At 35.9% G+C, this 14,592-nt stretch overlaps 1 protein-coding gene across 1 annotated transcript in view; it reads left to right on the forward strand.

Moving 5' to 3' along the window:
- LOC144447077 (sperm-associated antigen 16 protein-like) overlaps positions 1-7,884 on the forward strand; it is a 32,979-nt gene extending 25,095 nt beyond the window's left edge. The window contains exon 14 of the mRNA XM_078136981.1: positions 7,173-7,884. Within this exon, the coding sequence (XP_077993107.1) occupies positions 7,173-7,283 (111 nt within the window). The 3' untranslated portion in view covers positions 7,284-7,884. The remainder of the gene's footprint in view (positions 1-7,172) is intronic.
- The last annotated feature ends 6,708 nt before the right edge of the window (positions 7,885-14,592 follow it).

The following is a 14,592-nucleotide window of genomic DNA, read 5'->3' on the forward strand; positions in this document are numbered from 1 at the left end:
CACTATTGAGTAATTCAACCTATTATGTATCTGTGTTTTGACGTCACTTGCAATACATCTTTTGATATCTGACATTGGTCAAAACATCATACAATGTACTACAACAGTACTTGCATACCTTGTGTAATAGTATTCTAATGTACATGATAGAACCTATGCATAACACTTAATATCACTTCCAAATGATGTTTTATATCTGGAGTCATAGCACTGACTTTTTTTCAGAACACCATAGAACAAATAAATATACTACACACCATATGTAATAATACTAATATTCTGATCTCAGAGATAGTACCTATCGGTAGTATCTCATGTCATCCATGTAGATTGATCCAAAGCACTGACTTCAGTCAAAACACCATGCAACAATGTACATGTATATACACACTTATGAGCTAGAAACTTTTGACTGTAGCTAATAATATAATCAGTAGTAATTCATGTTTTTCATAAATATTAAGTAGATCTGGAAATACTGACATTGGTAACAGCACTGTACAACATTGTAACTACATATAAAATACACATCACATGTAATGTACACTCTTTCCTAAGTGTGGGTATCTAGCTTTAATACACTCTTTGTCATAAAAGCTTAGCATTTGGGTGTTTGAGACGCACACAATCCTTTTTTGAGACAGGCACAATCCTTGTTTGAGACACACTGAATCCTGGTCATAAGAGCTTAGCATTTGGCATTTTGTGTTACAATTTACTCTAAACAGAACACATCAAAAGATGTGTTTAGTCGGAGGCAACTTCTTCAAAGCATCCTGCTTTACACACTGTTACAATTTTGTGTGGTGTCGTAACGCACACAAACTTCTGGTCTGTTAAACAGGGTAAATTGTTGACATTAACTTCCAAATGCTAAGCATTTATGAACATCATAAGATGCCACTTTCAACGTGGAAGAGAGCGCTCGAGCAGTCAGTTGACGTCTATGCGACAGTGTTTTCGGTGACCATCCTGCTTTCCACTGATATTTCTGTGGTTAAATGGTTTGGTTCTGGTTACCCAACCTTGCCTAGTATTTCATGCCAACCCTAAACTTTTTTTTACATACATGTATTGGGGGGTGGGGGTGGGGGGGTGGATGATAACATCGCGAAAATTGTGAAGTCTCGCAAGAAACTTAAAGGCCTGGGGAGGAAGGTCCCGTAATCCAGGACCGTGTGCAGTGTATGGATTAGGTGTCCTTGCAGGTAAAACTTTCCTGATTTCAGAAAGAAGGGGGCTTTTGCTGTGATTTTCTCCCAGGGGGAGGGGGGGGGGGGGGGTTGTTTCCCTTTCATTGAAATAATCCTGGATTAGGGGTACATATAAAATTGAAATTTCACTAAGAAGCATGGGCACCCACCCATCCATAAACGGCTGCCGGGGAGTCAGAATTGTATGGGGTGGTGGTCACCGAAAACACTCGTCATGATGACTGCCTGTACTATGCTGTAAATCTATGTTGACGGCCGTTTGATGTGTCCTGTTTAAGAGTAAATTGTTGCAGAAAATCCCCAAATGCTAAGCTCTTACAACCAGGATTCAGTGTGTTTCGAACACCTCAATTCTGGTCATAAGAGCTTAGCATTTGGGTGTTTATTGCAACAATTTACTCTAAAATAGAAGACATCAAGGGTTGCGTCAACCACAGTCGATACAGGCAGACGTAAGCTGGTGTGGTTTCGCCTGGACTGTTTGTTTTGTCGCCTCTAACTGACACATCTTTTGATGTGTCCTGTTTTCGAGTAAATTGCAGCACAAAACTGCAAATGCTAAGCTCTTATGACAAGGATTGTGGGTGTCTCAAACAAGGATTGCGCATGTCTCAAACACCCAAATGCTAAGCTTTTATGACAAAGAGTGTATTTGTAACATCACCTCCATATCACATGACTTATGTTTGTAATTTAATTGCTCTGACCACTTTGTGTTCACCTTGCGGCTGTTTTTCTTACATGTATATAATCATTAATATTGTTAGAAATAAACCATGTTTATAATCACTAAGCTTCATAATCCATGGTTTTAAGTTATATGTACAATCGGTAACAAGACATGTTGTTTAGAATTGCAGTATTGGATATAGGCAAACAGTGGTTTTGAATACAAATATAGTCATGTGTACTCTTCTCTTCAATAATACATTACATACTAGCGTTAATGTTCATGGACTCTGAATTCATGGTATCAAGTAAAAAATTTTACTCACAGAATCACAACATTTCAAGGAAGTGAATCCACATTTTTTGCTGCGTCTTATATGCATCATCAGGAGTGTACATGTACTTCAATAGGCTGTTATCTCGGCGGCGATGCACAAACCGAGCTAGCGAGTGATACAGCTGTGATTTTGATGATGCCATTCCATTTTAGATTAAATAAATCACTTGTCTCTGTGACACATCTCTGAGCCAAAAATCAATTTACTGACATTTAAATACATGTATTCATGTAAAGCATCAGAAATATTTTGAACAGATTAAAATGTGCAATCATTATTGCTTTAAATTTATCCCTTTACTGACTCCTAACCTTTTCAATGTTTCATTAATTGTTTTAAACTGAGATAATTATACTTTCAAATCATTCTCAAAATATTGCCACTCAGAAAGTCAGAAAACTGTACGTAACAGTATATACCTGTGATAGTTTAATTATCTTGAATGACTGTGCGTAGCAATATTTAAAATGAACTAGAGTCCAAAATTATTTCTTCACGGCCACAATTTGAAATCTATTCAACATAGATATTATAGAGCCTAGTTCGGAACAGAGGTTCGGAAGAGCCAGTCACTGGTCCACTTGTACATACCCACTTGCTACCCTTTGTTCAGTGGAGCTATAAAGCAGAAACAACAAGAGATCTTTCAGGTGATTGAGAGCCTGCAATACATCATTTCTTTTTCAGATAAGCGTTGACAGTTGTGTATATGCGATACATTGTGATGTCAGATAAATTTCACCAAACCGTAAAAATGACAACACTTTTTTACAAACTGGATATACTAATTTTAACTGTAGTAACCTTGTAACAACATGAAATGTAACCTCTATTAAATATTGACACAGACACACATATAGTAATTTAGTATGACATTGTGACCTCAATGAATCAGGAGGACACAGGATTGTTAAATGTTACACGTTTCTATTATGTGCTTTTGCACAGCTAATGGATGTGTTTTACACCATAGCATGTACATGTATAATGTTATCCACATCTGGACATCATTTCACCTTCAGCAATGTGTCAACTCTGAAACTACTTTACAGGAGGTAATTACGTATCCCAGCATGCGAGGAGACTCATTCTTAGCATAGAGTCTAACAACTGTCCCAGCATGTAAGGAGATTCATTCTTAGTGTAGAGTTCAACTGTCTCAGCATGTAAGGAGATTCGTTGTTAGCTTAGAGTCTAACAACTGTTCTTGCATGTAAGGAGATTCGGTGTTAGCTTAGGGTCTAACAGCTGTTCTTGCGTGTGCTGTAAGCATGAGACTTATTCTTAAGCTTATGCTCTAACAACTACTCCAGCACATGATGTATGGAGACTCATTCTTATCTTAGCTCAGAGTCTAACAACTCCAAGGTACCATTGGTTGTGTAAATGTATTACATACAGTCATTCCCCTCTTTACTACTGCCGATTTTGATTTTAACACCTTCTCCGACATCTTCTTTTAGTGTATTTCAAGTTGAATTATCGTAATACATTATATGCATATTTCATATATGTAATAAAGTAGGGCTGCAAAAGTTGTTGATAATGGTTGCTTAAGAGGAGGGAAATCAAAGATGTGTCATGGTAATACTTAAAAAAAATATAAATAAGTGTGTGCCATTTCCGCATCATCAATGACACTTGTGGAAATCGCACTTATGGCGACCCAAGAGAACAAAGAGGTGATATTGGGTACTAAACTTGTATTTTTATGATGTGCTTGTATAAAATATTTTTTATTATTGCAAGTACTTTTGTTTATTTATTTATTTATTTATTTATTTATTTATTGTCTTCATTAAATTTGAGATACAGTGTTTGCCAAGGTGGTCAATCATCCAAGTACAATGTACAAATATGATGGCACCACAAAAACCAAACAACAACAACAACAACAACAACAACAACAACAACAACAACAAAATACACAACAAGTAGAAACAAAGTGTATAGAAACAATCTAGTAAAGTACCAAAACTCGCAAGCTTACAAACTGGCATGTTTAAAGTGCATTATGTATTAAGCTCTTTTAGAAGCTGGAAGGTTTGGGCTTTCAAATACATGTACATTGTTCACTGATACAGTTGCTGGAAGTTTATGCCACAGAATTGCATCCTGCTATAAAAAAAGGGAAAAAAACATTCTTTCTTAACGCTATCTGCAATTTTTGTATGCTTTTCTTTGGAAGCTCTTGTTCTCATACTGTCAAAATTACTAAATGATTTAAAATGTTGAAGGAAGACAAGTCACGAATTATAAGCTTTCAGCAAGCTTTCAAGGATACGTCTTTTGTGATGATTGATGTTGTATGTTAAGTTACATGCATGTAGAATCTGAAGTGTGCATTCTTAAGATATAGCCAAATTACCGAAAATCATTAATTATGGAAGTAATGTATTAATATTCATAGGATTCATTTGTTCATGGCGTTGCTTTTGGGAAATCTAGTTCATAGATGGACAGACAGACTCAGACAAAATCTTAACATAATTTTGCCTTTACAGAAGGTAAAAATGACCGTATTAATAATAATACTGATAATGATAATAATCAAGGTTCATGTTGATAAAAATAATAATAGATATAATAATAACAATATGATATCATGTTGTTTGAACCAATTTATACTGATAACTTGACCCTCTTGTTCTTGACCCCAGGTAATGTCATTTCCTTTATCCTGACTGCATATTTTCTAGAATTCCCTTCTGCTTTTAATTTGACATGTTTCAATATGCTGGTGATGTGTTTTTCACTTCTATGGTTGCTTCTTTCCCTATGCCTTATTTTGAATTGCTTCATTCTGTTATTGAAGTAACAGGAGTTTTTGACATCTCTTTTGAGTAATGCTCTTTGTAGTTTTCCCGAATTTGAAAGGATTCCGCTACACATCGATGAATTCTAAATTCCAATGAACCCATTTTACATAGTTATATTTCAAGAATGAGGTCATCCTGATATGCTATTTCTGACTGTGGATAAGTCTAGATTTTCCAATTCTCCATGCCTAACTTTATCAATTTATTAACTCAAGAAGTCATGCTGGTAAATTCAGTCTATAAATGTAAATGTAATGAGACAAATTTGGAAACAGATATGTTAATGCCCTGTGATACATCTTTGACACGATATAGAGGGTTAACAGATTTTATGTGGACAGGATGTCATTCCAAATTTTTGCACTTGAAAAAGAAATAGAAAATTGACCTGGGTTTGATCTGGTATGATATGGACATAGATTTTGATATAAGCAGAATCGAATATCATAGTCATGAATAGTAACTCTAAAATAATCATACAAAGAATGCAGTGATTGTTGGTGGATCAAACCATAAATAAAAGGACATGGTATTTTATAAATATATGTACAGTCACATAATTAGAGAGATCATCCATGGTACTATATACTTATCCATGTATGAAAGTAATTGCATCAATGACTTTAATGATGTATATCAATGGCTTTACTTTTTCAACCCTATACTGTAAATGTCTTTTATTATTCCCTCTATATCATTTAGCTGTATATGCCCAACAGTGTTTCCAATGGAACTAATTCCATCATGATATGTTATCTTTTTTCTAATTTTTCTGCCATAACAGCACCAATTAATTAAATATTAATTGTCTGCCAGTGACGGTGCACTGAACAAAGACAACATGGTGACGTCATCCCCATACATTTATATCACTAGTTTCTATAAGAATTTGTACAACTAAAGACTACATGTAGTATGTGTATGCGCCAGTGCAAGTAATCTCTGGTACATATGTAATAATACATGTGTTCAACATGAACAACTCAATTTCATATATTGATTAAATGTCTCCAAAGGCAGCATAGTAGCGATATTATTTACTTACTTGATGTAATAGATCAGAAGAACACATCCCCTGTACCATATACTGTATCAAAGTGTGGAAAGATTGATGTAAGAAATACCATGTATATGAGTGTGAATTGTTTCTTCTGTGGCTAGTGAGATTTACACAGAGGAATTAAAAACCGACTCAAGTCAATATTGTATATCGTATATGCCAATGAACACTGACAGTACATGTACATGTACAAAAAATTCACCCAAGGGTAGTGTAAGAGATCAAACAAGATACTAGTTGCTTTCTTTGACATGAAATTAGGCCTGAACCTAGCCCAGTGAATCATTAACATTATTTGTACCATCAATTTGATGGGGAGAGAAGAAAAGAAAATTTGCAGTAAAAAGCTTTCTATTTTTAGCCATCATACAATGTTATAAAGTGATGATGACAATCATATCGTTGCTACATTCAAAAGGTTACTCAAAGTAAGAATCGGATCATATGCATGTACATGTACTTCCACACCTACATATATGTACATTATCAGACATTTATCTGTTTCTTGTCATCCAAGACATATGTCAGCATATCATGTCTCACATCTTTTTAAGAAGTTGTTGACATTCGAGTTGTTCCTAGACTAGCTCACAACTGAAATATGTCATTCAATGTATGTTTTAGTTGTATGTGGATGGATACATACAGGGATACATACATACATACATACATACATACATACAAAATTAATGTACATACATACAAATGCACATACATACATTGTCATACATACATACATACATACATACATACATACATACATACAAACGTATGTACGTACGTACGTACGTACGTATACATATATTACATACATACATACATACATACATACATACATACATACATACATATATTACATACATACATATAGACAGACAGACAGACAGACATGCATACGCACATACATACATAAATACATACTTGTACATACATGCACACACACACTCACACACATACATGTAATAGTATGCTTTGCTATCTTCATTACCTAGTTACACAAAATCTATGCACTCCGGTAGTAAGTGCTTCATTCACATATTTGGATAATCTTCTTATTTTTTTATTTTCTCAGATTACCAGCCTGGTTGGACATGAAGATGCAGTTCAGACACTGATATTTGATAAGACAGGAGAATTCCTAGTCTCAGGTGGCTCAGATGCATATGTCAGGATTTGGTCTTAATTCAAACCATACAAAAATGTTGGATCTGTCAAGATACATGTTAATCTCTTTATACATTTTAATGCTAACTTTACCAATGTCATTCATGGAAAGCTTCTAAGTATGAAAAATGACTTGGTACCTCTACAGATGTCTAATTCTCCTGTCCACATATATTACTTGTATTTTTTAATCTATAAAATTTATATATAATTTTGATCTTAGTAAATGAATAATTTTTGTGGTACTAGTATTCTGATAAGCCAATGTTGTTATCCATGTTTTTTACCACAAGATATTTTCCTTAGTTTACAATTCTGGGGTATTTAAATAGAAAGAGTTAGAGATCCAAAATTCTTTCTTTTGGTCAAAGAATTCATTATAATGATTATAAAATATTCATATACATATGTGATAATATACATCTATATACCGTCCTTCCACCAATAGAAACATGTATATACCACACTGTTGTGAATTAATTACCAAATATGGTAACTCTTTAATAATTTTGCATATAATTATCCAGTATGATCTAAAGTTCAGTGGAAATATTTGTACATTGCCCAACCTTTCTTCTATGTATTTTGTGTGAATTTGGAAGTTTTGTAAGACATTATCACTGTAAATAAAATGTTCCAAGAAATGGTTACAATATACATTTCTCATGAATTTGTGTTTTTCTTTTCATTGAGATATTTATACCTGGAGTTCAGGGCTTCAAATCACTTTATTAGAGTTATCTATTTTCATGTTCATCAAGATTGAGAACACATTTGCTGATAGCGATGAACGCTTTTGGTCAATAATGTTGGCTGTTTTAATTAATGTGTTGCATGGTATAGTCTGCACGCAGTGTACAATCATGGTGCCTGTTTTTGTTTTGTCTGTCAAACTGATTGCAGGGACACACACTGTCTTTAATGTAGTTCTTGTTTAGTAAATCACCATCTGCAAGAGACAGACACACAGGCAACAATTGTATCTGTTCCTTTGCTCCTCCTTCCCCCCCCTCTCTCTCTCTCTCTCTCTCTCTCTCTCTCTCTCTCTCTCTCTCACGCACTAAATAAACAGAATCATAGGAGTAATGAAGATAAATGGTAATCAATATAGCCATCCATGTACATGCTCTCATAAGGATACATTGGAGTTGAAAATTCCACAAACGCTGTCAGTAACTATAGACCGATATGTTGTAATGCTGTTCTTTTCATTAGAGAGTGCCACATAATTGGAATATCAAATCAGAAGTGAATTAGTCAATATGTAATAAAACCTGCAATCAAACATCAATACTTCTATCTGCAGGTGTATCAAATACAACAATTTAATCAATTATGGCTTTTTAATAAACATGTTTCAAATGAAAAAAAAAACCTGTAGTTATTAAAAATATGTCTTTAACAATAATATTCGATTCATTGCCTAGGGACATGGTATACATGATTTCACTGACAGATAATGGTATCTCAGATAAGTTGTGTATTTGAGATAGAATGCCAATTTTATATGATTGACATATTGAGTTAGCAACATTAACATTTCACATCATATTACGATGTTTGGTTATGACGCACAAGACAAGGAAAATACATTAAGAATGGGTTATTGATGGACATTGCAAAATCTCAAATTTCATAATATTCAAATATTGAGATACATCAAAAGTGACTTCTTTTATTTTCCCTTTAGGGATTTTTCTTTTATTAAAGTAGGGAAGTATAAAAAAAAATCAATAAAAAACATGTTTTTCTTCACTACAATGTTCTTTCCTCCCTTACATGGGAAGGTGTGACTCGTGTGTGTGTGGGGGGGGGGGCACATATGCATGTGTATATATGTATGTGTGTGTGTGTGTGTGTGTGCACGCGCGCGAGCGTGTTGTGAGATCACACGTACGTACACAACTGAAATTGGTATATGAACATTTTAATTCATGTAATGTGTGTTTTAAAAAAACGTGATTCTTTAAAAACATCACGTTTTTTTACCTTCAAACTTCCATGAGGGACCCTTCAGTATTACAAGGGGGAGGAGCAGGGAAAATAAAGCGCGTCCTGTCGTGTAACATGCGAACCTTCCCCTAAGAAGAAGCTCTCCCTCAATTTCTTCTTTTCTAAAAATTAACACCCCCCCCCCCCCCCCCCCCATGTTAAAAAAAAAACGGGTTAAGATGCTAGGGACCTATATGTGAGAAGGGACCAAGTGTGAGATCTGAGACTCGATGGTAAGAAGTCAATCCCACCGTACCGATGCCACCACTTTGATAATTTCCATGCCACTGTTTCCTACATTGATCATTTTAATGTCATTCAATTCAACCGCTACAGTAAATTTGAGTGAATGCTGCATATATTAACCCCTATGCTTGGATCTAATTGGCAGCCCTCCCAAAGGCTAAATGAGTAAACTACCGACATTGCATGGATATCAACGTCAACATATTTGCTCTGGGATATCATCCTCTGCAATGTCTTAATTACCACATTCACGTTGATCAGATAATTATATTTTGTTAACTTTGTAACTTGTACACAGGTAACTTTGCGATTCCTGTTTGTCTACCCTTGTAGCCAAAGGCTTATTAATAACGCGTCTGCACCCTTTACTTGTAACTTTGTTACTTGCAGTCTGCATGTTAATAGTTTCGATATCGTAGTTATATTAATTTGTACCACACAAGGAAACTTAAGCTTAACAAGATCAAAGTTATTAAAGACATCTATATGGCGGCAAATTGTAACACACAGCGAGAACAGAAACTAAAGAAAAACACCTTATATTTCGTACATTGTCAAACAATATATTTGCCCCTGAAGTATATATATAGCCTGGTCGCCGACCGTTCTTCCTAATCGGAGAATCGTGTTCTGTAGAGGACATACTAAATAAAAAATTTGTGTCTGTTATTTGAAACCGTTGCTAGGAAACGATAGGAGACAATGCCCTGCAGATACACTTTTATCGCTTCACCCATGAAACGCAAGTGAAGCGTGTTCGACACTTAGATTTCATGACTTTTCTCAAAAAGCTAGATAATGTTCATGCCGATATGCAACATTCGTTTATGGATAGACGGAAGCAGAAAAAACATCCTTAAATTTGAAAGGGTGTAATACAGCAGCACAGCATGTATATGATATTTGCACATTGTTTGAAACCGGATAGCTATTTTTTTCTAAATATGAAAGAAACAATTTTTGATTTCTCGTGCAAAATTTATGAATGACGTCAACAGCCTTTGGACTATTATGGGATAGCGTAAATTTGAGTTTTGCAATAGTATAATGTAAGCATTACCCAAAATATCTATTGTTTTTTCCGTTTGGCATTTTCAGGGTGTGAATCCTATCAATACAAAATGCGAAAAGTAAAAGGCCTGTGTGTCATTACTATTACTCGTATAGCAACTTACAGGTAATTTAGCTTACAGATTTAGACGGGAAAGGCCTTCACCAGAACATTATAAGGCTTATGTTGTATTTTGCTGATGAATAATTCATGACTTAAAAGCAAGAATTATTTTCACCGTTTCTTTGCTTGCTATTCCATAGTAGGGAAATAACAACATGTATTGTATGTATGATAGTCAAATTTAGATATTTAGATATCATTCCCCAATATTTGTCTTCGTTCAGTCAAGAAAAATACTAGTGACCTAAGGGGCCTTATCACTCCGAGTTGCTAGACAAGTAGAAGACAAACCCTTAGGTCATGAGCATTTTCTGGCTAAATGAAGAAAAAAATTGGAGAATAGTATTCATAAGCCTATACCTCCCAAATCATAATTTATATCATAAAATAAATAAAAATAAACAATGAATCTGTTAGTTTATCTTATATGACTCATATTTCGAGCATCGTAGAACCAGTGACGTAGAACAAGCAGGGTATATGTATATAACCCATATTTTCTTTTCAAAGGCAATAATTGGGTTCATGCATGATATAATTCTCTGCAAAGTAGCCCACCTTTGGCGTATCACAATGCCTTCTCATATGATATTGCTTTAGTTGCTATGGATACCCATTTAATGAGACGGTGAGGATTTAACTTTAGCATTTTGATAGCAGTACAGACTTTAACGATTTTAGAGAAAAGCGTACAAGGCTAGTAGTAGTGAAGGTTCTACTAACAAATATTGTAACATATCGAACATTGATATCAGATTTTATGTACATACAATGTATGTAGACAATTTGGTAAGATATACGCGAATCACGACGCGAAGTCGGGTTCTTTTCAGAGAATCTGATCGAACCCGCGATAAACAGGTATTGCGTTGGCAGTGTTCATGGACAGCTTGAAAAACGGATGTGCTAGTTATTACATCGAGACGTTGCTCTGTTGGATTTGGAAGTAAAGCGACTTGGAACTTTTCAACCCGTTCAAGGTTTCATTAATTAATTAATTAATTAATTAGTTAATTAATTAATGTATGTATGTATGTATGTATGTATGTATGGATGGATGGATGGATGGATGGATGGATGGATGGATGCACATCATCGATACACCAATTCATGACACAAACTACGCGAACGAGTTAAATTTTGTTGTCATGGTGACACTGAAAGTACAGGATATGGATAATAGGCACCCTACGTAGTTTGAAAGATGTCTCACAATTAGTCTGATCTATAGGTGTTAGCTATAGCCACAGTCTATTGATTATTGGATTACCTTAATTTACCATGCCAGTATGCCTGTCCTATTTAGATATCAAAGAAGGGTAAGAAGAGATAATTAATACTTTGATGGTTGAACGTGTCAAATGATTGGTCACCGGAAACAATTGGCTGAATAGACGTATATCTATTAGTACTGAGAAGAGAAGAAAGGAAATCCTAGTCCGTGTTCCATGTAAATACGTGTGTTACAGGACATATCGCCTTGGCTTGCAAATTCTATTAAACTATGTATCACGATCAGTGAGGCCGGTCACAAGGTTTCATGTTGCGATAGACACAATAACGATAACTCAAATATCCCTTACACAGTGTCTGCTCTGTAGACACAATAAAGATAACACACAAACACCCCTTACACAGTGTCTGCTCTATAGACACAATAAAGATAACTCAAACATCCCTTACACAGTGTCTGCTCTGTAGACACAATAACGATAACTCAAATATCCCTTACACATTGTCTGCTCTGTAAACACAATAACGATAACTCAAACATCCCTTACACAGTGTCTGCTCTATAGACACAATAAAGATAACTCAAACATCCCTTACACAGTGTCTGCTCTGTAGACACAATAAAGATAACTCAAACATCCCTTACACAGTGTCTGCTCTGTAGACACAATAAAGATAACTCAAACACCCCTTACACAGTGTCTGCTCTGTAGACACAATAAAGATAACTCAAACACCCCTTACACAGTGTCTACTCTGTATTTGTTTGAATAATAACAAAAACAAATACAAAATGTAACAGGATACAGAGCAGACACTGTGTACAGGATATACATCTTTATAGTGTCTATTTCAACTTGAAACCTTGTGACCCGTCCCACTGACCTTGATACATCATTTAATAGCATTTGCAAGCTAAGACAAAATCTCCTGTAATGTTTATGCTACCAATAAGCTAATGTCCTACATTTTGTATATACAGGACAAACTTGAAATGTGAAGAATATCAAAAACCCTGCTGGGCAGGCTGATCATGATAAGAAAGTCATGCTGGCCAATCAATTGGTTCGATGTGGTTCAGCAGAGTAGTGAAAACAGCATACACAGATGAAAGGGATGAAATTAAATGATAAAAGGTTAGAAGGGTTAAAAATGTAAGTTAAATATGTGGTAGCTAAGGCACTGTCAGTTAAATCCTATCAAGAGAATGTGGTTGGATATGGTTCACCTGCACTTGTCTGTTAGTAGAGAATGTTTTATAATTGATTTCTTGTTCGCAATTTCCAAATCTTCTCGTATATCAGTAGGTATTTGGTGGTGTACATTTTAATACCGTTTGGAAAAGCAGTGAAATATACATTTTCGTCATCAGAAGGCTGTGGTCACAATTTACGGCAAGAGTGCCTGTGAATAAATTGGAGGGGGAGTGGCATAAAAAAATGAGGGGGCAAGGGGAGGGGGGCATGAACATTCTGATGGTCTGAAAGGCAGTGGGGCTGAAATGTAATTGAACCCAATTTAACCTCAGGAGCAGTTGTTTACCGAGTAAATTTAAAGATGGTAATAAGGTGGGTGGCAGTCATTCGAATGTATTTGTGTATGCCTTCTTCTGTATATATCTGTCTGTCTGTCTGTCTGTCTGTCTGTATGTCTCTCTTTCTGCCTCTGTCTGTCTGTCTGTCTGTCTGTCTGTCTGTCTGTCTGTCTGTCTATCTATCTCTCTATGTGTCTCTCTGTCTCTGTGTCAGTCTGTATCTGTCACTCTGTCTCTCTCTGACTGACTGACTGTCTGTCTGTCTCTGTCTGGCTATGTCTTTGTCTCTCTGTATATGTCTCTCTGTCTCTATATGTCTGTCTGTCTCGCTGTATGTCTCTCTCTCTCTCTCTCTCTCTCTCTCTCTCTCTCTCTCTCTCTCTCTCTCTCTCTCTCTCTCTCTCTCTCTCTCTGGGACATTCAAACCTCAGGAGCAGTCGTTTACCTTGTACGTTTGCAAACATTTTCACTGCAGTTACCTTTGAGTTTAGCATTTAATTATGAGACAGTAAATAGCCAAGCGAGTGTAGGTGTCTGCCAAAACATTTCTGTATAAGTTGAGGTGTAGGTAATATAAGGTTGCTAATGTATTAAGAGTAAAATTGGGGTATTAAAGACGTTTTCAAGCACTTTATGGCTTTCAATAATGTGTATGGTTTGAAATTTCATGCCATTAAATAGTCTCCATGTCCTTATTTTTTTAAGTGCTTACCGTGGGAGGGGGACACCTCTCCCACCCCTCCCCACTTGCTAACATGGTAGGATGCTGTTTCTGCCCAAAGTACGGGTTACTATACCCTGTTGTACATCTCTGAAGTCGGAGGGGGGGGGGGGTACTGTATAATTACACATGTATAACCGCGTTGAGGGGGGGGGGGCCTATGGAAATTCTTCGGTTCATTTCGGGGGGGGGGGGGCATGACATTTTTGAGAGCGCAAGGAGGTGGGAGCTGCGAAAAAAAATTATCAAAATATGTTCTCCCCCCCACCCCGCCGTAAATACTGACCCCAGCCTTACTCTGCCCATGCAGCACACATGTCTGGGTAGGTATTGGTGGGGGGGGGGGGGGCAAATGATTTAAATAAACCTTATAGTTATTTATTGACATTCTTGAGATAGCATAGCACAACTGAAATGATTTGCAATTG

The sequence above is a fragment of the Glandiceps talaboti genome, chromosome 16 (genome assembly GCF_964340395.1).
Source record: "Glandiceps talaboti chromosome 16, keGlaTala1.1, whole genome shotgun sequence".
Lineage (NCBI taxonomy): Eukaryota > Metazoa > Hemichordata > Enteropneusta > Spengelidae > Glandiceps > Glandiceps talaboti.